The sequence below is a fragment of the Pogona vitticeps genome, chromosome 2 (assembly GCF_051106095.1).
Source record: "Pogona vitticeps strain Pit_001003342236 chromosome 2, PviZW2.1, whole genome shotgun sequence".
Lineage (NCBI taxonomy): Eukaryota > Metazoa > Chordata > Lepidosauria > Squamata > Agamidae > Pogona > Pogona vitticeps.
The window spans coordinates 138,338,471-138,363,906 of record NC_135784.1 but is presented as its reverse complement, the minus strand read 5'-3'; the positions used below and the strand labels follow the sequence as shown (position 1 = coordinate 138,363,906).

Here is a 25,436-nt window from a genome sequence, read left to right as displayed (position 1 = left end):
ACTGATAAGGCAATACTAGTAAGCAAGTACTGAAAATCTTCTCTACTAATTAAGTAACATTTTTCTAAATATGTATTACTTTTGTCATCAGGCTGACATAATGATACAATGAGTACAACATGACCAATATTCAAGTGACACATTAAAAAGCATAGCTGAGATTTTAAAATTTACAGTTACAGTGGAACCTCTACTTAAGAACTTAATCTGTATTGGAAGGTGGTTCTCAAGTTGAAAAGTTCTTATGTTGAATCTGCATTTCCCATAGGAATGCATTGAAAACCATTTAATCCGTATCTGCTCTTTTCTGTCCATAGAAACTACTGTAATATGTTCCAAGACAAAAAAATATATTGAGAGCTGCTTTCAAGTCTAAAGAAAGCAAAACTCATGTGTACACCTCTGAATGCAGTTGGTTTAATATCTATTTCCTGCAAATATGTATGGGACTGGTAATAAATAGTTCAAGAACAAGCACATTACATTCTTACAACAGGTATTAAAGCCACGAAAACAGCAGCATAAACATTAAAGCTCACACTTGTGAATTAAAGTGGTTTTCAGAAAAAGGCTGAACTGAACTGATCTTACTAGTCCTTTTTTCCAACATTCTGATTCTCAACTTCTGCACTGACGCTACTTTATAATACAGTTTTACAAAATAGCTGTGTGCTGCATTGCACTAGCATATCTTAGCATGCCATACATTATGATTTTGCATAATCATACAACAAAAGTGGCTGTAATGTTGTTATTGCTAGACATGAAACAAAGGACAGGCACAAATCAGAAAAATGGTGAGTCATTTTTAATTTGTGATTTGCAACATTGAGAAATCATGAATTACAAATCAGTGACTTTTTCCTGACCAATCATATTTTTTTTACTTTAAAACCCCATAAAATGCCCCCCCAAGTACCTAGAGACACTAAATTTACACAGAAGCTTCTCCTGACTCTCCTCTACAAGTCCTGCATATTTGGTGAAGTTTAGGTTTTGGACGTCCGAGTTACACACTCACAAGGACGGTACTCTCATGAAAAGTTCCCCCCAAGCACCCAGAAACAACAAATTCACACAGAAACTTCACCTGATTCTACTTTACAATCACTTCAAGTATGGTGAATATTGGGCTTCAGATGTCCACATTATGCACCTACAAAGTGGGTCCCTCCAAGAAAGTGCACTTCAGCAGTTGGCTTGGGGAAAACCCACTCTTCACCAAACATGGAGGGATTGTAGAGGAGAGGCAGGGAAATCTTCCCCACAATTTTGGTGTCTCTAGGTCCCTGGACGGCCATTTTATAAACAAACGAATCAACAAATCAAAATTGCTAAACATTCATTTATTCATATTTGTCGGGGACATTGATTTGTATGAACATGAATCAACAAATTAGCAATTTTTTAACAAATTTGGTTATTTGTTTTTTAATTCATGCCCAACTCTACCTGAAACCTTGTATTGCGTAGAAGGCTATTCAATCTGACAAAGTTTAGTGATTACAGAATAAGCTTTATTTGAACAGAAGATCAGAAAGATTATTGCTAAGGCTATTTGCAAAGACAAGGAAATCTACATTTCCATACTTCAATTCATACTAAATATAACCAATTGCAATTCCAAGTTTAGAACATAACCAGTTACAAACTTGAACAAATCTAGTCTTTTAGCTGTGTTCATCAGATAAAATTTATGTGGGGAAAATATATGTACACCCCCCCACAATAAAAGTTTAACTGAAATAAAAAAGTTTATGTCCCGAACAATTGCCGTATTGTCCGTGTATAAGATGACCCACACTTTCCCAACCCCAAATAAGAAAATTTGATCGCTGCTTTCCCCCTCGACTCCCTAAGCCCCGCGAAAGCAAGATCTAAGGGCTGCGGAAGTGGAGTGGTAAAGAAGCTATCAAAGGGGTGCATGATCAAAGGGCTGTGATCCTGCAGTGCTCTGATCCCTTCCCGCCTAACTTCCATGTAGAGAGCGACCCTCAATTTTTACTCTATTTTAGGAAAAAGCATCTTCTTATACACAGAAAAATACGGTAGTAGCAACAATCCTTAATCCTGCATTTCATATTTGGTATAACACAAGCGAACATACACACACTTACCCAAGTCGGAACGTGTATTCGTAAATAACTCTGCTGGACAAAACCCGCAAAGGTAGTATTTACAGACCTGATAAGAGAAGAAAAGGCTTAAAACACTGTCTTTTTTAAAAATCAGATTTGAAAGGACAAAATTATAGAACAATAAAGTGACTTATTCTTGCTTCCATCTCTTCTAAACCTTTTCCCAGTCTTATTCAGTACAACTGAGTACTTATTTTTCTTGCATATAAATAATGAGGTGTCACAGTCATTAAATATCTGGTTAAGTCATGCAACTTTTTGTTCTAGTTTCCCTCCTTATAAATATTGCATATTTGTTGTCCAAGTATGGGTTTTTATAACTAAAAAAATGCATCCCCAAAGGAACCCTTGCTTTATGGGACCCAATAGTAGGCATCACTGAAGTGTGGGGGAATGCCATAAAGAAGTGAACAAAGCTCAGTGATAGCCCAACAGTCCTCTTTATCCCTTCATTAACTCTTCACAAGATTTATAATAACTAGAGAACTAACTACAACCAATCTGGTAAAGGTGCCGTGTTTCCCTGAAAATAAAACAGAGTCTTATATTAATTTTTGCTCCAAAAAACGCATTAGGGCTTATTTTCAGGGGATGTTTTATTTTACAGTCATGTCATCTGGTTGCCGCACAATGATGGAAGGCGGGATTTCACTTAACTGGGGTTTATTTTGGGGGGTAGGGCTCATATTACAAGCATACTGAAAAATCATACTAAGGCTTATTTTCAAGTTAGGTCTTATTTTGAGGGAAACAGGGCAAGTACAAAGAATTTGATGAGAATATGTGCATTCCCCTCACAGGTTATCACCATTTAGAAAGAAAAAAGCAGTTCAGAAGTCCTGAAGGAATGAGGTGATCAGCATTCATCTCCACAGACATACTGTTAACTTCCAGCAGCCACATTCCCCTGAATGTCTTCAGCATTTATTTTGTATATTGACTTAGGTGTTCTCTGTGCAAAAAGTGATGTGCTATATGAGTCTGCAAATCTCATTTGGGAATTATGTCCTCCACACCACACGTGCTATTCACCCTTTAAGTATAACAGTTCAATGTACATGTCCCACAGGGATTTTAGACTTTTTGAAGATAAAGGTCTTTGCCAAGAACACATAATCAATGAATGCTGCATTACCTGAATTATAATAAACTGCCACATACCACCATACTATTGAGAAGACAATACACACATCTAATGCAGATTTGGACAGAGAATACAGGTGGTTTGAGGGAGGGGTCCAGGAGGCCATGCATGTGCATATAGAAAATCTCTCACTCAGCAGGGGTGAAATCCTTAGATACAATCTATCTCCTATTTATCAAGTTGCCCTTTCATCGATTCTCAGAAAGCTCAGGACCACACACACCAGAAAGACCACTGTTAACAACCCATCATAATGGATAGAGGACTGCAGAGGTGAGATTTTCACTCACCCCACCCCCCTGTCCACTGTACTGTACATCTAATGAGCCTACTCAGACCAGGGGGAAATGAAACCAACATGGAGAATATATCAGGGGTTTCCTGCCAACTCTCCTCAGACTGAAAAGCTACTTGGAGGGTAGTGAAATGTTTCAACCTAATAAGAAAGAAGTCAAGCTGCCATGACTCAACTTCCAGATAATCTCACCTGGATCTGAGAACCTGTTTATCTCTACAGAAGACCATGGACTCTCATAAAACTGAGGCTACCATGAAAGGACTAATGAACCTTTTATACAACTTTTTAAAGGAAAAAATGATATGAACACATTGTTTCATTCTAAAGAGTTAGAATTTATAATCCTTACTTCCCAATGGGTTATTTGGGGTATAGTCACCTTTAAATCAGTGTTAACATCACATGTTTTCCCCCCTAAAACAAAAAGCATTGCAACAATAAAAACTTTTAAAAAATCGGACAGAAACTTTTAAAATGTAATTTAAATGTAAAAAAACTACCAAAACTTATTTAGTTTAAAAGCTGATTTTTATCCACTTTGCTAAAGTCATGTGTTTTTACTGGGTGTAGGCAGCTTCTATCTCTCTGAGAATGAGGTTGATTCCTTCAGGGCAGGATAGCCAACCTTGAGATGCTAAAAGAACGACCTTTCACAATCCAATGGCAGAGTCAAGAATAAGACTATGGAGAAAAGAGTGTATCATTCCGAGGAGATGGGAAATGATTCTTTTTAAAAAGCCCATTTCTAGGGAGTGAAACTAAAATTCGATCATGCCACAGCTATGTTTGGGAGATGTAAGGGCTTTTAAAAGTAGGTAACTTGATCATCAAAGACATAACACTAGTGGGAAGGTAAACTACAGTGGTGCCTCGCAAGACAGGCGCTCCATTTAACGACGAAACCACTTGGCGTCGATGTTTTTGCGATTGCAAAAGTGACCACAAAACGATGTTCCCTATGGGGGAATTTTGCTTTGCGATGATCAGTTCCCTGCTTCGGGAACCGATTCTCGCAAAGCAATGATTTTTTAACAGCTAATCGGCGGTTTCAAAATGGCCGCCAGGTAAACAAAATGGCCACACGCTGTTTTGTGGGACGGATTCCTCGCTGCACAGGCAGTGAAAATGGCCACGCTATGGAGGATCTTCGCTGAACGGTGAGTTTCCAGCCCATAGGAACACATTAACCGGGTCTTAATGCGTTTCTATGGGCTTTTAAAAATCGCTTTACAATGTTTCGTTCTACAGTGATTTCGCTAGAACAAATTAACGTCGTAATGCAAGGCACCACTGTATATAACTCTTCAGCTGGTGCAGAGGATGTAGATGCCATACACATTTTAGATAACCTAATCAATCATGCTGGAGCACCAAATGAGGAAATGCAGTTGAGTGCTCCTGGAACACAAATTCAGGTGCAAGATGATACCTCCAAGGTTGTTATCTCTAAAATGCTACCTGTTTTACAACAGGTTCAGGTTAAACTTAGGGTCTCCAGGTGTGCAAGAGATGAAGGTGTAGTGAGGAGACATTCCAGTTTGTCAGAAACAATCCTGCACAAAAGGGACTGACTCCACTGAAATGTACTGGACCACAGGCCTAAACATGAAGTAGGTGGTTTAATTTAAGAATGGCTTTCAAACATATCCCTTGAGAAAGCCAGGAGGATTTAGAGGTTATTCAGCAGTAGTACTATATAACTTCAGTATCTAATGTAAAGTGGATGAAGCCATATTTTGTTCATTAAGGAAAAGTAACATTTTCAGATATTCTAAACACATATTTTATTTATTTATTTATTTATTTATTTATTTGATTTATATCCCGCCCATCTGGTAAGTCGGTACCACTCTGAGCGGCTAACACAGAAAGTATACAATTATAATAACATAAGTCCAAAATATCAATAACAGAACATAATAATCATAAATAATAAATAGGAAAAGAAGAGAGAAATAATTTAAATTAGCTTAGATGCTGGCAGGTGGGAAGGCCTTGACATAAAGCCATGTTTTTAATTGAGTTTTGAACGTACCCAGCGAAGGGGCCACGCGAATCTCAGGAGGGAGATTGTTCCAAAGGCGAGGAGCCACTGCCGAGAAGGCCCGGTTTCTTGTCTTCTCCCTCCGGGCCTCCCTCGGCATCAGGCTCCTCAGCCTCACCTCCTGGCTCGCGCGGGTGGTTCGGGTAGAACTTGGTGGGTGAAGGCGTTCCGCCAAGTATCAAGGTCCCAAACCGTTTAGGGCCTTATAAGTGAGCATTAAAACTTTGAAGTCGATACGGAAATGAATGGGCAGCCAGTGCAGTCTAGCCAGGATGGGAGAGATGTGATGATATTTTCTCCCTCCGGTGAGGAGTCTGGCTGCTGCATTCTGCACCATCTGAAGTTTCCGTATCAGCCTCAAAGGTAGCCCCACGTAGAGCGTGTTGCAGTGATCTAATCTTGATATTACGAGTGCGTGTACTAAGGTAGTGAGGGCCCCCGTGTCGAGATAGGGCCGCAGCCGGGCAATCTGCCAGAGGTGGAAGTAGGCGGAGTGGATGACCGACGTCACCTGTGTTTCCATGGTGAGCGCCGGGTCCAAATGTATGCCCAAGCTGCGGACCCCGCTCGCCGGGGCCAAGGTCGCCCCCCAAAAGAGAGAGGGCCAACCAGGCCACCAACTATGGGGGGCCTCACCCTCAGGACTTCCGTCTTGTCCGGGTTCAGCCGCAGACCGTTTTCCTGCATCCATTCCAGTATAGTCTCCAGGCAGCGCTGGAGGGTCAGGACGGCATCACCTGCAGTTGGTAAAAAGGAGATGTAGAGCTGGGTGTCATCAGCATACTGATGACACATCGCTCCACACCCTCTGATTATCCCAAAGAACAGCTGGTTATGAAATTTACCAAAGGTGACAACCTTGGGTTTAGCTCTATGGAAATAGAGGCCCTAGCCCAAGATGTATTATGAAATCACAGAGCTATCAAATTTAATTTCTACACAAACAGAAATCTAAAATAATAATACTTGATTTCAAAATAGCAAAATTCTCCAAATTGAGGAAATCAATAAAAAAGAAAGTGAAACTGAAAGAATCATATGTTGAAACATGCTTGTGGAGGGAGGGGAGGGGAAGTTTACTTCAAATCACAATTATAGAAGCTAAGCTATAATACAGACAACACTGCACTAAAAAGATAAAAAGACAACTCCCCTATTAAGACACCTTCCTAGCAGTAATTCATTTATCAAAAGCCCCTCTAAAAGAAAAGTTTTAGCCTGCTGGCAGAAAGACAACAGAGAGAAGGCCAGCTTCATCTCCCACAGAAGGGAAATCCACAGCCTGGGAGCAATCACTGACAAGGTCATCTTTCACAACTACACCAAACATGCTTGCAAGGATGGTAAGACCAAGAGAAAGACCTCTCTTTTACCAAAGGTGCACTGATTAAATAAATAGCTAAACAAACATATTTAATGAGTCTATTAACTGGATTTAAACAAAAATATACTGTATTCCTGTTTGTGACTGTATGATGTAATCATACATGGAATACTATTTGTATTTCTGGCCACTAAACCTCAAAAAGTACTGGAAAAGATACAGAAATGGGCAACTTAAATTATTAAACCGTTGCTTCAATTTCCTTAAGAGGAAAGGTTAAAATGTTTTGGGTTCTTCAATCGTTTTTTAAAAAAAGACAAAATAGAGGGACATGATAGCAACTTACAAAAGAAAAAAACCTGATGTGGACAGTATGGGTTTCCAAAAAAGACAAATGGAGAAAATTACAGTAGAATAAAAAAATATGAATTATGTACAGATTTTTTCCCCTCTCACATAATTTGAGAAGCCAGGGCACCTAATAAAGATGAAGATACTGTACAGGACAATCAAAAGAAGCTATTTCTTCATACAATTTATAGTTAAAGTATGGAATATATTACAAGAAGTAACTGTTACATAACAGCACTGATGTTACCTGTCTGTCATGGGTTTGGAGGGAAAGTTCCATCCTATGGGGAGTGGAAGGCGGGACATCAGGAGGAGGGGCTGTACTGTATAAATATGTGATGCCTGTGTGGTGAAGGGAGATGCTGAGACAGACTGTGAGACACTGGGTTGGGACGAAGCAGCAGCTGGGGAAGAAGAAGCTGTTGTGGGAGTCTGGGTGTCTGACAGGGTACTACTGTGTGTCAGAGTACCAGCCTGAAAGGTTCAGGGGTCTGTTGGTTAGCCAGAACTGATGGGTTCAGGGTCTGTGCTTTAAGTTAAAGGTTCTAGGTGAACCAAACTGTATGCTTGTGTGTGTGAGAATAAGCCACGTTACTTTATTTTATTCACCTGATTGTTTTATTTACCCTGTTTGTATTTAAAATAAACCTTATTCTTTTATTGTTTAAAAATCCATCCCTGGTCTGTGTGACTTATTATAGGGAATGGTTGGTGGCAGCTTAGTAACTGTGTGATAGATCCCAGTAGGTCTGGGTTTGTCACATTGATTGGTGTCCAGCGTGTGGGATACGACTGGTCCAGTTGTCCAGCGGTCCAGCAAAGCCTTGGCAAGTGTGCCCAGAGCAAGGGGGGTCTAGTCAGGGACAGTCTGAGGCGCGTAGGTAATCTTCTAGGTGTACCTCACGGGGAGGTGCACTAGTAGAAGAACGTGCCAACTGGGGAGACTTAGATTTAGGTGCTCTGAGGCAGCCTAGTTTTGGCGGGAAAAGCTGAGGCAAATCTGCGTAGCAACAGTGAGCTAGCTTGCCAGCTGAGAGGCCCAGCAGAGGGGGGTAGGCTCTGACTCGATACTGTTGCAAGTAGTGCTGAAGAACAGCAGCAGTCTCTAGGGAGAGCTGGTTCTGAGGCAAGAAGGAAAAAAAGTGGTCGTTTTATTTTGAGGCTTGACTTTTTAAAGCAGCCTGTTCTGAGGGGGGGTATGCCCTTGACTCGAAGCCAAGTAGCAGACATGAGTGAAGTGAAAGACCCCCAGATTGACCAAGGTTCTGAGGATGAATTTGGCTCAGTGCAAGGTGACAGCACAGGAGAGCAGAACCCAGAACTTAGAAAATTGATCCTAGCCCAACAGCATGAACTGAGGGTGAGGGAAATGGAGGAAAGATTAGAGAGAGAGAAAATGGCATTTGAATTAGAGCGAGAGAGAGAGAGAATGGAGAGGGAAGAAAGAATGGAGAGAGAGAAAATTGCTCTGGAAAAAGAAAGGATGGCGTATGAGTTAAGAAAACTGGAAATGATGAACCAGAACAATAATAATAATAGGGATTCTGAGGGAGGCCAACTGTCTAAGGCTGACCTGAAGAAATTCCCTGTGTACCACAAGGGAGATTGTCCTGAGGTGTTCTTTTCCTTAGTGGAAAGAGCGTTTGTGGACTTCTCAGTGAGGGAAACTGAGAAGATGACCATCATGCGGTCTTTAATCAGTGGTAGCCTGGCTGAGGTTTATGCCGAGATGCCTGAGGAATTGATGAAAGATTTTGCAGAGTTTAAAAAACTGGTGTTTGCAAGACATGGGATAAATGCAGAGCAGCTGAGACAAAGATTCAGGTCCCTTACCAAGAAGCCAGAACAGACTTTTACCCAAGTGGGGGCCCAATTGGTGAGGCTGCTTGAGAAATGGCTATCGCAGGAGGGAATAGAGACCTATGAGCAGCTTAAAGACTTGATAGCCCTGGAACAGTTCTATTCAGTCCTGCAGGGGGAATTGAAATTCCAGGTGAGGGAAAGGAAACCGAAATCTGTGGCAGCAGCCGCAGAGATCGCAGATTTTATCTCCCAAATAAGAAAGCCCTTGGGTGAGGGGAAATCTGTAGGTAAACCCAAAGAAACCTACAGCAAGTACTCTCAGGGACCAGGGAAAAGCCAGCAAGGGGGAGGGGCCCATGGTGAAGGGAAGCCCTCAGACATGAAACCAAGACCTCAGATTTTGGAGGGAAAACCAAAACAAGATGAGAGAGAATCAAAATATACCAGAAAATGCTATTTCTGTCAGGGAAAGGGTCATCTAATCTCAGAGTGTGAGAAATTAAAGCAGCTAAAAGGAATGGTGCCTCAGAATTCTAGTGGGACCAAGCCAAAAGCTGTGTTCTGTGTCCAGAAAGAGCAAAGCTCATTGTCACAGAGGGAGCCTGTTGCCATGACTACTCAGTCTGGAACAGCTACCTCTGCTGATCAGGCTGAGGAAAATGGTCCTCTTGGGGAGGTAAAGCGCTGCTTGCTGGTAAAAACAGATTCTCAGTTGTTTGAGACAGCCGGGGTGGACGTAGGAATACTTGACCGTCAGTATAGGGGGCTGCGGGACACTTGTTCCCAAGTAACCCTATGCCATCCAGATATCATCCCTAGGGAGTTTATAATCCCAAATGAGAGCATGAAGGTGGCAGGGATTGAGGGGCAGATAATCTCTCTGCCAGTAGCAGAGGTACCTGTCAACTTTCAAGGCTGGAGGGGAGATTGGCGGATAGCGATTTCATCGACTCTGCCAGCAGCCGTGCTCGTGGGAAATGACCTGGCTGAACATGTGAAACGGGTGCTAGTGATTACACGCTCACAAGCCACCACAGGGACAGTTCAGGGGGGTAATGATGAGCCAGAGACGGAAGCAGGTGGGGGAAGTTCAGAAGCTGTGGTGGAAACCTTAACCACAGACAGCAGATTTGGACAGGAGCAAAAGGCAGACGCCACTCTCCAAAAGTGTTTTGAACAGGTGACTGACGCCCAGCTAACACCTGAGACCCCAGTGAGATTTCTGGAGAAAAAGGGGATTTTATATAGAGAAACCCTGAGGAATATCTCAAAAGGGGGAGATGGGATCAGAAGTCAGCTGGTGGTACCTGAAAAGTATCGCCCCATGATCTTACAAAGGGGGCACTCTGACATGTTTGCTGCACACTTAGGGGTCAACAAAACACAGCAGAGAATCACACAGAATTTCTACTGGCCTGACATAGGGAAGCAGATCAGGGAGTTCTGTAAACAATGCGATGTGTGTCAAAGGCAGGGGAATAACCGCGATAGGACCAAAGCAAAGTTGTGCCCTTTGCCTGTGATTGACACTCCGTTTAAATGCATAGGGGTGGATATTGTGGGACCTTTGCCCAAGGCCACAAAGAGGGGGAACAGGTTCATCCTAACAATTGTGGACCATGCCACAAGGTATCCTGAAGCCATACCCCTGACTAACATTGAAACTAACACAGTGGCCGATGCTTTGGTGGGGTACATGTCCAGGATGGGATTTGCCTCAGAGATAATCACAGATTTGGGCACATCGTTCACGTCAAAGCTCATGAAACGCTTATGGCAAATCTGTGGAATTAAGCTCAGGGAAGCCACTGCCTATCATCCTGAAAGTGATGGGGTAACTGAGAAGTTCAATGGGACTCTAATGCGCATGATTAGGGCTTTCTTGGCAGAGAATCCAAACAATTGGGACCAGAAGCTGCAATCCCTTTTGGTTGCTTATCGATCAGTGCCACAAGCCAGTACCGGGTTCAGTCCATTTGAACTTTTATTTGGGAAAGGGGTGAAGGGGCCCCTTGATTTGATCGAGCAGGGTTGGGGGCAGATCGCCCAGGGTGACCCACAAGACGTTGTGACTTACATAGACACCTTGATGAATGACCTAAGGAGAAACCTAGAGCTAGCAGCAGAGACCCTGCCAGCTCAAAAGGTCAGAAAGAAAGCTTGGGATGACCAGGAAGGCAGGGAGAGGCGCTTTAACCCAGGGGAGGAAGTGCTTTGGCCTAGGCTCTGCAGAGAGAGCAAACTGCAGCTGGGTATCCCAGAAAGAAAATACTTGGGTCACATAGTAGGGGGAGGAGTGATAAAACCCCTAGAGGCTAAGATAGAAGCAGTTCGAGATTGGCCTAGACCCACCACCAAGAGAAAAGTCAAATCATTTCTTGGGTTGGTGGGCTACTACAGAAAGTTCATCCCGAGGTTTAGCGAGATTGCGGCTCCGCTGACCGATCTGACGAGGAAGACGGCTGATGACCGCATCCCGTGGACCAGCGACTGTGAGGCGGCGTTCCAGAGGTTGAAGGAGGCGTTAATCAACTATCCTGTCCTGCGTGCTCCAGACTTCGACCGGGAGTTCATCATCTACACCGATGCGTCTAACAGCGGGGTAGGAGCAGTTCTGTGCCAGGAGGACGAGAATGGTGACCAGCATCCAGTGTCCTACCTGAGTAGGAAACTTCAAAAAGGTGAGACATTTGGCAACCGTGGAGAAGGAGTGTTTGGCCATAGTCTACGCGATCCAGAAGGCCAAGCCTTACATCTGGGGAAGACATTTTGTTCTGTGTACTGACCATTCACCATTGCAATGGTTAAAGACAATGAAAACCCACAATAGCAAACTTATGAGGTGGGCTTTGAACTTACAGGACTATGACTTTGAAGTGAAGGTGGTCAGAGGGTCAGTGAACTGTGTTGCTGACGCCTTATCAAGAAGACCTGAAGACTGAAGACGGCGAAAGAACATGGACTATATGTATATAATGAAAACAAAAAGTTAAAATGTACCTGGTTTTAAATTGGTTTGTATTAATAAAGGTAAATTGATGTAATGTATATGGTAAATGTTTAAATGCCTATTTGAAATGTTTAACTTAGAATGTAAGTAAGTATAATATGGTAGGTATAATTGGTGTTGTGTGTTTTATACAGGTTGTTTTTTTGGGAAAAAGCACCTTAGCTTTCCCCCTACAAAACAACTTATAAAGAGGGGAGGTGTTACATAACAGCACTGATGTTACCTGTCTGTCATGGGTTTGGAGGGAAAGTTCCATCCTATGGGGAGTGGAAGGCGGGACATCAGGAGGAGGGGCTGTACTGTATAAATATGTGATGCCTGTGTGGTGAAGGGAGATGCTGAGACAGACTGTGAGACACTGGGTTGGGACGAAGCAGCAGCTGGGGAAGAAGAAGCTGTTGTGGGAGTCTGGGTGTCTGACAGGGTACTACTGTGTGTCAGAGTACCAGCCTGAAAGGTTCAGGGGTCTGTTGGTTAGCCAGAACTGATGGGTTCAGGGTCTGTGCTTTAAGTTAAAGGTTCTAGGTGAACCAAACTGTATGCTTGTGTGTGTGAGAATAAGCCACGTTACTTTATTTTATTCACCTGATTGTTTTATTTACCCTGTTTGTATTTAAAATAAACCTTATTCTTTTATTGTTTAAAAATCCATCCCTGGTCTGTGTGACTTATTATAGGGAATGGTTGGTGGCAGCTTAGTAACTGTGTGATAGATCCCAGTAGGTCTGGGTTTGTCACAGTAACAACGCCTGGCCACTTGGATGGTTTTACAACTACATTAGACCAATTCAGGAAAGATAAATTATCAATGGTTGCAAATCATGATGGCTAGGGAATACACCAGGATGAATACTACTGTGCTCAACTACAGACATCTAGTTATCCACTGTGGAAAAAGAATGCTAGATTCCATAGGCATTTGGCCCTGATCAGAAGTGGTCCCTGACTCATTACATTCCAGTGTGCTATTAATAATAAAAGGAAGTCTTGTTCACTGAAAATTAACACAATTATTAAGGACACCAAGCTAACCTTAATACTAACAGCCCTGTTAATAGATACCTCAATGCCTGTCTCTCCATTGATGGCAGGGACTATAAGGGCATTTGGCTGACACTGCTCCATGAGACTTGCAATCTCAAAAAGACAGGTTCCTGGTTGCACGGAGTAAGTGTGCTCATTTGTCCATGCACTACTTACATTCCCCTTGCAAATGGTTCCTGTCAGTGTGAGTGAGTGAAGTGGCTATGGCATGTGTCCCTAGCTTCATCCATGCTTACACAGAAACTCTTCTTTGGAAAATACCTGAAAAATATTAATATTACTAATACTAATTGAAAATACTAATGTTGATGATTAATGCAACTATTATTAGAAGACCTATTAGTATACAGTGGTGCCTCGCTTGACGACGTTAATCAGTTCCAGCGAAATCGCTGTAGAACGAAATCAATCGAAATAAAAAAGCCCATTGAAATACACTGAAAACCGTTCAATGTGTTCCAATGGGCGAAATACCTTCTCGTCCAGCGAAGATCCTCCATAAGGCGGCCATTTTCTGCTCCCTGTAGCACGATGAATCAGTCCCTAACACAGCGGGGAGCCATTTTGCACAGTGAGCGGCCATTTTGCACAGTGGGCTGCCATTTTGGAACCCCAACCATCAGCTGTTTTGATCGTCGTAAAGCGATTTTTCCCATTAAAACATCGTTTTGCGATCACAAAAACCTAATCATCTAGCAGATTCGTTGTTTAACGAGGTAATCGTTAAGTGAGGCACCACTGTATGTTGAACTTCTTGAGTCATGGTGGATAAAAAGCAATTATAAAAAGCCGCCTAGAGTGGCCGCAATTCCAGGTAGCCGGCTCAAGATTGACTCAGCCTTCTATCCTTCCGAGGTCAGTAAAATGAGTACCCAGCTTGCTGGGGGGGGGGCAATGTGTAGCCTGCATAATTAAATTAAACTGCCCAGAGAGTGCTTGAAGCACTATGGGGTGGTATATAAGCAGCACACTTTGCTTTTGCTTTGCTTTTTTAAAAAAAATCAAACTGATTGAAATCACAATTTAAATTTTAAAAATGTTTTATTTAAATCAATTTGATTTAAATAAAAACCGCCTTGCAGGGATTTCATTAATTTTAAGAACACATTTGAAAGTGCAACTGCAAAGACAACAGATGTAGTGGTTATAGCCAATTCCACATCCACTTTCAGCCAGTGCCTTGAGAGATTAGATAAAAGTGAAGGGAAAAAAAATCAAAATATAGCAATATGTTTGCTTGTGGATACATGCAAAGTAGAAGCATTCCTTGAGCTAATCACAGAAGAACAGTTCTCATTCTTCCACAAAAGAGAAGTCTGTGTGGATCATTTTGTCTAACAACAGGCACAAACAGTAGGTTTGGATGTAACAGCAAACTGTGGTTGGCATTAAGCAAATGAGCCTTTTATGACCTTCAGGTTGTGTGTACCTTCTGTTGCATAACACAATTATCTCTTTCTCTAGTTTGAGGACAAGGATACTAAAAGATTTGTTAACTATTATTTTTATGTGCTATCAAGTTGGAATTGAATTACAGTGAGATATTTAAGGTGTTTACATGGTTGAGCCAAGATTCAGATCCAGGCCTCGTGGGTCCTAATCCGCCACTACATCCACAACATCACAATGGATATTTCATTAACATAGGTTTGGTTTATTTTCAACTTGCTTTTCTTCACTTGAACAAACATAGAAGCTTTGTTGTTAGGAGTCACTATGTGCCAACTTCTCGCAATCCTAGGAATTAATGACTCCCAAAAGGTCTACAAAACTCAACAGGACTTATTTCAGTGTAGACACCTACAGGACTGAGCTATAACTCCACAGGCAAAGTGCAAATATTGTTTTCTACATACATATGATTATTTAAGCTATGCACATACGAACTAGAAATGTTGCAAGTGCCTAACTCCTGTGGGTGCCCTATAAAAAATTGCTGTTTCCAAATACTCTCTGGCAGGTTCTTAAGAAATGGGTTCTAGTAGGTGGAAACCAAACATTCTCCCTACTAACAGTTGACACTATTCAGTTTTTAGACAGCCAAGTGCAAGTTATCCCAGACAGCGTTGTAGCAAACAGAGGAACAAATTTAGCCATCATGAACTCAACTGTTCTGTTTACTATAAATGAAAAAACAAAAGAAAAAGAAAGCCACATTAGGTGCTAAAATCAGATAGCTATTCTGTTTTTGAAAATATTGTACTACTGAAGTGAACAAAGTTACAGGCAATTCTATGTCAATAAACTCTTGCCTCTTTAAGTACCACAGAAGCCATTCTTCACAAAGTTAGGGTGAACGTTTGGAGCATTCCTGGACTCAATTTTGCTCCTGCATTCTCAAGAGGCTAATGCTGTTGTCTGCCAGTAAGGCTAGTTTTCAATTGGACACATGCAGTAACTATACTGTTACTAGTAGGATGGACCTAGCCACAGGAATGTACTTCAGCTAGTAACTAGGATTCTGTTTGTTTGTTTAGTCGTTTAGTCGTGTCCAACTCTTCGTGACCCCATGGACCAGAGCACGCCAGGCCGTCCTGACTTCCACTGCCTCCCGGAGCTGGGCCAAATTCATGTTTGTTGCTTCGATGACACTGTCCAGCCATCTCATCCTCTGTCGTCCCCTTCTCCTCTTGCCCTCACACTTTCCTAACATCAGGGTCTTTTCGAAGGAGTCTTCTCTTCTCATGAGATGGCCAAAGTATTGGAGCCTCATCTTCAGGATCCGTCCTTCCAGTGAGCACTCAGGCTTGATTTCCTTTAGAATGGATCGGTTTGTTCTCCTTGCAGTCCAAGGGACTCTTGACAGTCTCCTCCAGCACCACAATTCAAAAGCATCAATTCTTCGGTGGTCAGCTTTCTTTATGGTCCAGCTCTCACTTCCGTACATCACTACAGGAAAAATCATAGCTTTGACTACTCTGACTTTTGTTGGCAAGGTGATGTCTCTGCTTTTTAAGATGCTGTCTAGGTTTGTCATCACTTTCCTCCCAAGCAGGCGTCTTTTAATTTTGGGGCTGCTGTCACCATCTGCAGTGATCATGGAGCCCAAGAAAGTAAAATCTGTCACTACCTCCATATCTTCCCCTTCTATTTGCCAGGAGGTGATAGGACCAGTGGCCATGATCTTAGTTTTTTTGATGTTGAGCTTCAGACCATATTTTGCGCTCTCCTCTTTCACCCTCATTACAAGGTTCCTTAATTCCTCCTCACTTTCTGCCATCAGAGTGGTATCATTTGCATATCGGAGGTTGTTGATACAGTGGTGCCTCGCAGAACGGGCGCCTCGCAGAGCGATGAATTCGCACTACGAGGCCGTTTTTGCGATCGCAAAACGGTGCCTGTATAGGCGGGAAATCGCAGAGTGAAAGTCGGTAAGCTGCTTGCTTACCGACCTTCGCTTTGCGACCCGACAATCAGCTGTCCAGCGGGTCCAAAATGGCCGCCGGAACAGCCGAAAGGGGTCGGGGCACAGCATTTTCGCGGCCTTCGTAAGCAAGGGGAGGGTGCGAAAACGCTGCGTGCAGCCATTTCAGGGCTTCCGGCAGTGTTTTTGCACCCTCCCCTTGCTTACCAAGGGCGCGAAAATGCTGCGCCTCGGCCCCTTTCAGCTGTTCCGGAGGCCATTTTGGACTCGACGGACAGCTGATCGCAGCCATTTTCGCGCCCTCGTTCTGCGAGGGGAGGGCGCGAAAATGGCTGCCGGCATCGCTGTACGGTAAGTAAACGTGCCGGTTGGAGCGTTTCAATGGCTTTTTTACTTCCGTACAGTGATGTTTCACACAGCAAGGGTTAATCCGGAACGGATTAACCTTGCTGTGCGAGGCACCACTGTATTTCTTCCAGCAATCTTAATTCCAGTTTGGGATTCCTCCAGTCCGGCCTTTCGCATGATGTATTCTGCATATAAGTTAAATAAGCAGGGAGACAATATACAGCCTTGTCGTACTCCTTTCCCAATTTTGAACCAATCAGTGTTTCCGTATCCAGTTCTAACTGTTGCTTCCTGTGCCACGTATAGATTTCTCAGTAGATAGATAAGGTGGTCAGGCACTCCCATTTCTTTAAGGACCTGCCATATTTTGCTGTGGTCCACACAGTCAAAGGCTTTTGCATAGTCAATGAAGCAGAAGTAGATGTTTTTCTGGAACTCTCTGGCTTTCTCCATAATCCAGCGCATGTTAGCAATTTGGTCTCTAGTTCCTCTGCCCCTTCGAAATCCAGCTTGCACTTCTGGGAGTTATCGGTCCACATACTGTTCAAGCCTACCTTGGAGGATTTTGAGCATAACCTTGCTAGCGTGGGAAATGAGTGCAATTGTATGGTAGTTGGAGCATTCTTTGGCACTGCCTTTCTTTGGGATTGGTATGTAGACTGATCTTTTCCAGTCCTCTGGCCACTGTTGAGTTTTCCAAACTTGCTGGCATATTAAATGTAGCACCTTAACAGCGTCATCTTTTAAGATTTTAAATTGTTCCACTGGAATGCCATCACCTCCACTGGCCTTGTTGTTAGACAAGCTTTCTAAGGCCCATTTGACTTCACTCTCCAGGATGTCTGGCTGGAAGCAAAAGGCATGCAGCTCTTCATTATCCATCCTTCTGCCTACTGGTCCTCTTCTAGAACCTTCATCTTCAGGCAAGCTTTCCATCAGTGGCTAGATTTTTGAGTGGGGTTGCTAAACATATTGTTGTGTCTTACTGCTTTGAATGTGTTTTTGTGTGTTGTTTTTGTCTACTGTGTTGTAATGTGGTATTTGAACCTTTCTAGAATTTGTACACAGCAGGTCCCTGTACCTATGGGGAATTGGTTCCAAGCCTCCTGCTGGCCGCTGAAAAAGGTTAAACACTATTTTAATAGCAAACGGTATACAGTCATGCCCCACTTAACGGTTGCCCCGCATTATGACGAATCTGCTTCATGACAATGTTTTTGTGATCGCAATTGCGACAGCAAAACGATGGTCTAAATGTTTTTTTTTTTTTTTTTTTTTTTGCTTTGTGAAGATCGGTTCCCTGCTTCGGGAACCAATTCTTCGCATTATGACGATCAGCTGATCGTCAGGTTTTCAAAATGGCCACCAGGTGCTCAAAATGGTTCCCCGCTGTGCTTAGGGACGGATTCCTCGCTATACAGGCACCGAAAATGGCTGCCGTATGGAGGATCTTCGCTGGACTGTGAGTTTTTAGCCCATTGGAACGCAGTAACCGGGTTTTAATACGTTTCAATGGTTTTTTTCAATTTTGCTTTACGATGTTTTCGCTCTACAGCAATTTCGCTGGAACGAATTAATGTCGTTAAACAAGGCACCACTGTATACAGCATGGTCTCTGGTTCACTCTAATAGCCAGCTCTGGTAATTTCATCATTAAAAATATAAATATTGGATGTTTTTCTTTTAATATTTTCAGACCATGGTTAAGTGTATCCGCAGATACTGATCCTGAAGATAAGGGGGCCTCTACTATATTTACTATTTTTAGCTGCCTTGGGTCCCTTTTAAGGAGAAAAGTGGGGTAAAATATTTTAAATCAATTAATTAAGAAACAGATGCAATGCAGAATGCTGGTCATTATCTTCGAAGATCTTAACACTGCAAACTACACCAACTAAACTGCCTGCTGTTGCTCATCCGCTGAGATTATCTAGCTAGGTCTCTTTTGTTTCCATCACCTTTACAGCTCAGCTAGTGGAAACAAAAGAATGGGCCACCTGAACTGCAATACTAGGTGTGACTACTTTTTTTTTTACTAAAAATATTTTACCTTGTAATTCTGCTTAAAAAGGAATCAAGATGGCTCACACAATGTTTAAAGATAAAAAATGTAAGTATACAAATACAAAAAGGATCAAAGAAATACCACACTTTAGAAGTAGTAAAGAAAAGCAACACAAAAACACATTCAAAGTAGTAAGGCATTTTAAAAATCCCACTCAAGCTTGCCTGAAGAGAAAGGCCTTAGTCTGCTTGCCTAAAGACAGCAGAGATAGGGTCAGCCTGGCCTCCTGTGGGAATGAGTTTCAAAGTCGTTCCCACAGGAGGCCAGACAATGAAGTTATCCTGGACTGGAACACGCTAAACATGACTGCTTGAAAAAGTATGAAATTTAGAATGAAATTCTGAAACAGCAAATCACATCACACTTCACAATGACCCCATTTCCTCCATCTCAGCCTCAATGCCCCCACATGCTCTCTCTTCTCCTTCTACAGGGAGTGGGGGAAAGTTGGGCTTTTTGTTTTTATTTAATGATAAACAGATATGGATATGAAATGAGAAACACAAAAACAAAGGAACTGGGCTGGCCCATATTTCTTTTTGTGACGTGGTTGTGGGATCCTGTTTTGCTAGAGCAAAACAAAGTACCAAACTTTTTTCTGCTTGGCATTTTGTTTGGCTCTGGCAAAATGGGATGGCCTGCCCCCATCACCTCTGCCTACCTGGTCCTGCCACCTCCACCTCCTCTGCTGCTGGTGTGGGCTGCCGGTGCCATTTTCAAAAGCAGTGGCAGGCTCCTGGTGTGGTGAAGCCAGAGTTGCTGCCTCTGCATATGTGCCCACCCATCAGCTGCAGGCACATGTGTAGAGGCAGCTGGTTCAGCATACCTGCCAGGAGCCTGCTGCCGCCTCTGAAGAGGGCACTGGTAGAGGCAGCCAGACAAGGCAGCCTCCCTACTGGCATGAACATGGAAAAATAACTGCAAACAGGTTCATTTTTCAAGGGGTTTCTAATGGTTTGTGGTTCATGGGCAACCATGAACCATCACAAACCACTGTTTTCCAGTTCATGCCCATCTCTAGAAGTTATATATTACTTGCTTGCTTTTGAAGTAAAAACAATAAATGAAAAAAAAAAAACCCTTTGCTTCTTCTCTCTCTGTCCCTCTGCAGGGAGTTGGGGAAAGCTGAATTTTATTTATTTATTCCTTCCCTTTGTTGGTCAGCCATATATTACTACTGTACATTGGCTTGCCACTGAAGTGAAACACCACTCACTGGATTGTAAAGAAAAAGTTCCACAAGTGTTTCTGCAAGGAGCAAGAGAAAGTTGGGTGGTTTCTTTCTTTTATTTATAGGCAAGCAACGTTTCACTTCACTGGTTTGTCTGGTTTCACTTTGGTTCAATACTGGCAATCACAGATGCCAGAAACTGAACTAAAACAGAGCAATCCTACCAGTGCTAAAGACACAGCAGCTCCTGTCAGGGACCCAAGAAGGTACAGGTTAGCATAGCTAAGGGTCAGGCTGGTCCATGATTTCCTTTACATCATGTGGATGCGAGGAAATAAGCAAATAAGCATGTTCCAAAGCAGTCCAAAATGTGAGACAAAGTGCTCTAATCACACCTTTAGCCCTTCTATGCTCAACTACCCAGGAGAATCATTTGCCCCTCTTTGATAAACTATGTACCTTTTGAAAAAGTTCAGCAACAGATTTTGCAATTCACTTTTATGTGAGTACCTTCCTATTTTAGCAGTTAGTGATAGTTTGTTTTTTTGTCTAATCTTATTGGGGGTAACTTTTTTCCAATCGTTGTTAATCAGGTTGCATAGTTCTGCTTTGAACTGGAAAAGGGCAATCAAACGCTCTCCTAAGTAAGTGCAGTATACAGTAATGCACTGAAAATTTATAAAAACGAAAGAACAGAAACGAAGAACGCCCTTTTCACATCCACGTTTTAGCTCCTGCCTTTTCACCCTGCCTGCACCGAGATGGGATGCCTGGAAACACGGCGCCCACCGTGTTTCCAGGCATCCCATCTCGAGACATCTATTGTCCGCTGCTCTCGCGGCTCATCGCCGACATCTCAGGCTAGGGGGTCCGATGAGTTTCCTTGCTTCCCTCTGAAGCACCCAAGGGCCCTCTCCCGCAGCTTCTGCGGCGCTTCCTATTCACCCCACCCTTGGGAGGCCCTAAAGGTGCTTCGAGCAGTGCAGCCTCTTGCCGCCAAGCGACTCCTCACAGACGAAATTGGGAAGACAAGAGTCTCTTTGAAACCCAGCCCGTTAAAAACGCTGCCTTTGCACTCACCGCCGGTCCCCCGTCTTCTCCCTCCTCCCACCGCTTCATCATCCACTCGGGGCGCGCGAAAAGGACCGCCACCGAGCGAGGCCCTGCTACCCAGAACAAGGCCCGGGCTCCGCGCTACTCACGCTTTCATGGTCCCACCGCACGTTGCTGCGCTTTTCGTCTGGGGCCAGGTTCCTGTCCCGGCCCATAAGCTCGTCCAAAAGCTGGGCAGCCGAAATCATGATGCCAGTCAGCCCGCTTGGCTGCCGCTACGCCACCGCTTTCCCTCCTTTTAACAAGACACACAAGCCGCGCCGCTAACGAGACTGACAGAGACAAAATGGCGGCACCCTCCAGCCAGGGCGTTTCCCACAATGCACTACGCACATCTCGCGTAGCCGCCCCCGCGTCTTGTTGTCAAGGCCCCGCGTTGCCTACGGGTAGAGAGAGAGAGACGGCAATGCAGCGGGGAGCCGCGTCGCGTCCCTGGTCTTGTGCTGAAGTTTTAAGGACAGACTACATGGGCAGTTTCCACATCCCACGGTTCCTACCAATGCTCAGAGGGGTTTTTTTCCAATAAAGAGGGGAGCACGGATCCTCAGCGTACCAAACCAAGCAGTTCAGATACAGCTGAGCATCACCTAACTGGACTCTACGCTCGCACGTATTCGACAGTTGCTCCGACTTTCCAGAGCTTCGCAGAATACAAGACCCCTCTGGATTTGTATTAAATAAATAGACGGCTAGAGATATTTAGCCTTGGTCTTATTTTGACTGTATATTTACTATTGTTGGTAACACCGTAATTTACATTAAATATTATTTAGAACTTCATGGAAACATCTGCCACTTTTCAGAAATATTTCAAATTCTTGTACAGTATTGGAAGTGAGTAAGGCAGAACGGTGGTACCATTAAAGTTACATCTAGAATGTTTCCAGAGTAACTATCCCTAAGGAGGGAACATATTTTCCAAGGAAAGGAGCTTCAGATACATGCAGTATGAAGTAAAGCAAGTGCCTCCTCGCCTGCAAAGCAAATCTTGTATTCTGTGTCCAGACGATGTCTGTGGATGCTATCATTAATTCATTTCTGAGATTGATTTATTTTTGCATGACACTGTTCTAGGTGGTGTGCATATAAAAACCAGGGCAAAAAGCAAAATGACATAATCAAACATAATAATAGACAAACAACAACAACAAAAAAAAAACAGACAAAGGTGTAAACCCAAATGGTTTAGTAAAACCAGGCAGCAATAGAAGATGGGAAGAACATGATGATGCCAGAAAGCCATAGGTTAGGACACTCTCAATGGTGCTACGATAGTATGACAGAAGTAAATGCTGAGATAAATTTAACTTGCCGAGCATTCTCAGGAAATACAGCCTCTTCTGTGCCTTCTTCACCAGCATGTTGGCATTTATATTCCATGAGAGGTTCTCTGAGATGTAAGTGCCCAGAAATTTAAAACTACCAACTCTCTCCGCCATTTATGTACAGTGGTAAATGTACATTTCTCTTCGTCCTAAAATCAATTATGAGTTCTTTAGTTTTTTTATGTTAAGTGTGAGATGATTTTCTTTACACCAAAGTATCAACCCATTATTATTATATTGCTTATTAATAAATATATTAATATATTTGCTATATATTAGCAAAATGTTTGTGATTGATATGGTTGCTCTTATTTCAAATTTCACCAGCCTTCATCTGTTGAACGCTGGCGTGTCAGCCAGCTCTTACAGACAGGTCGTTGCACAATCCAGACTACCAAACCCCAAGTTTACACCTCTCCCTACAACAAAAGAACAACTGTACCCTTTCCTTTCCTAAGAACAGAGTGCATTAAAAATCAATGATTTCCAAATTTATTTAAATAACAATTTAAGTCATAATGTAAATTTTAAAAATCTTTTTTATTTAAATAATCAAAATACCTTATTTTAAAATTTTAAATCTGCTTTAAATCCATTTAAATCAAATCCACCCTGCCTCAGAAGCAGACAGATCATCTCAGGACATTCAAAGTAATGGAAACTTTGTTGTGTGGGTCAAATCTTAGTGACAGAGGGAAAATAACAGTATGCCCTGTGGATGGTAAGCATGCTCCTGGAGAGATAGGGAAAGGTAGACTTTTGGAGGACTGTCTGACTTTGGGGTTCTTTTATCCTCTCCTGATCTTCATCAGATAGTGTTAATGGAAAACAATGCTGGAATAGGTCTGGAATTTCAGAGTAGGTGGCTGCTATTAGGTAGCAGTATGCCCACTCTCAAAACAAAAGAAAGATAGCAGTTAGTATAGTTATTGTAATGGGGAGTTACAGTATATGCTTCTTGGGCAATTTGGGAGCCTGGCTGCAGTATTTTATTCCAGTTGAGGTTTCTGAACTCTCTCCAAAGGCAGCCGTGCAAAGAGTGCATTGGACTGTGTACAAACACCATGCAAAAGCTCAATCATGTTCGTTTTACCTGACTTTGGAGAATACTGAATATCAGATGGCAGGATAAAGTCCCTGACATTGAAGTCCTGGAGCAAACACAGATAACAAGCATTTTTAACATTTTGAAACAACTACAACTTCAGTGGAGTGGACAAATCATCAGGATGTTAGATTACTGTCTCCCAAAGCTCTCTACTAGAGAGCTTGCTGCAGGTGCTCAATTGCTTGGTGAACAAAATAAACTATTCAAGGACCCACTGAAGAAAACTTTGAAATAATTTAATATTGACCATGTCCATTGGGAAGCTCCCACTCAAGACAAAAATGTCTAGCAAAGAGGGGTTAAAAATTGGAGGGAAAATCAAGGATGCATAAAAAAGGAAAGAAACATGGAAACAGAAATGTAACAGTTTGAGGGACCATCAACCAGAAGGTCAAACAAGAAATCCCTCAAACCACCTTCTGCAATAAAACTCAAAATAGGCTCCTGTAAACTCTTGGTTCTGCTGTATGAGATGGAACTGTGGACTTTACTGTGAAGGAGGAGTGTGTGAAAGTGTGCCGTCTGTGACGATAGAGGCCATAGAAGGAGGAGAGGATGGGGGAAGTGAGAGAAGGTGGCTAAAGAAGTGACAGTTACAAAGGAGGTGGGAGAAGTTGAATTGAAGGAAAAGGCGGGAAAGGTGGAGATTTGCCTGGTGGAGGAGGATGCAAGGGGGGAATGCAGAGCAAGAGGTGACAGCATGGGAAGAGGATATAAGCGGGGAAAGGGTGCATTGGTTCAGTTCAATGTTGGAAGAATATGTATGAGAGAAAAAGGGAAGAAGCACGAAGGGAAGTAGAGTACATAAAGACTCAGGGGCTACTGAGAGACTTTCCCCACTTGAAGGTGGGAGGACTGTTGCCGGAACCAAAATTGGGGTAAGATAAGCTGACTCCGTTTCGAACCCAGGAATGGACTGTCATCATAGCACCGCGCAAGCTAGAGTTGCAAAGAGAGACTGAGATTGCCTACAACCGTTTCTACAACCAGATGAGCGAGGCTGGGTGAGGCATTCATGTTGTGGGACGATTTGTGCCCTGAGAAGTATTCCTCTCCGAAGACCACTGTACTGAGAGTGGTGTGAGAGAACCCCCCCCCCCCGCCGGTGTGTCAGTGGGAATATGGGAAAAGTTTTGGTTCATCTAGTTGTGACCTGTTGCCAGAGTTAAGAGCCTTTGATCCTATGAATAATATGCTGGAGGAGATGAGAGGCAATAAAAATGCCAGATTGAAAGTTATTAAGACATTTCCTGTTTTATTTCCCGCTAAAAGTGAGGAGTTGCCCAAAGGAAACTCCGAACCCAATCACATTTACAGACTACTATGAAAAAAGGGAGAAACATTTAAAATGTGGATTTTAAATGTGAATCATCTGGAATGTGAAATATCTTGGACCAAGAGGGTGACCAATTAAAAAGTACTGTCCAAAAATTGACAGGACACATAAAGCGCAGAAACCAAGACTATGATGGTCATATAATGTGAACAGTACTGATTGCTGCAGCCGATCACTGTGGATAAAATAAATGGGAAAATAGGTGTAGGAAGGAAGGAAAAAAAAATACCTATTGGCTACTGTTGCCTGGATCACACCTAGAATTTTTTTTTGTCTCCGTAAGTGTGGAGGCAAATAAATCAGGCAGTGAGTGAAGCAATTTATTCCAGTTGGTGGAAATACCCTCTGAAAGAGGAGTATGAAAACATGGAGCATTCACACGGCTTTTGTAGTATTTTGAGCAAGAATGTGGAGGGTAACAACTAATCCCGCCAATTAGCAAGTTACATT

At 42.9% G+C, this 25,436-nt stretch overlaps 1 protein-coding gene across 8 annotated transcripts in view; it reads right to left on the bottom strand.

The window, feature by feature from the left end:
- Positions 1-21,546, bottom strand: part of LUC7L3 (LUC7 like 3 pre-mRNA splicing factor) — a 45,226-nt gene extending 23,680 nt beyond the window's left edge. For all 8 annotated transcript variants that reach the window (XR_012083829.2, XM_020815068.3, XM_020815055.3 and 5 more), the window contains exons 1-2: positions 21,307-21,546; positions 2,118-2,184 (exon numbers count right to left, since the gene is read on the bottom strand). Coding sequence is in view for 7 of the 8 variants with exons in the window: in XM_020815068.3 (XP_020670727.1) it covers positions 2,118-2,184; positions 21,307-21,405 (166 nt within the window). In the remaining variant the exon portion in view is untranslated. The remainder of the gene's footprint in view (positions 1-2,117; positions 2,185-21,306) is intronic.
- Positions 21,547-25,436: the final 3,890 nt, after the last annotated feature.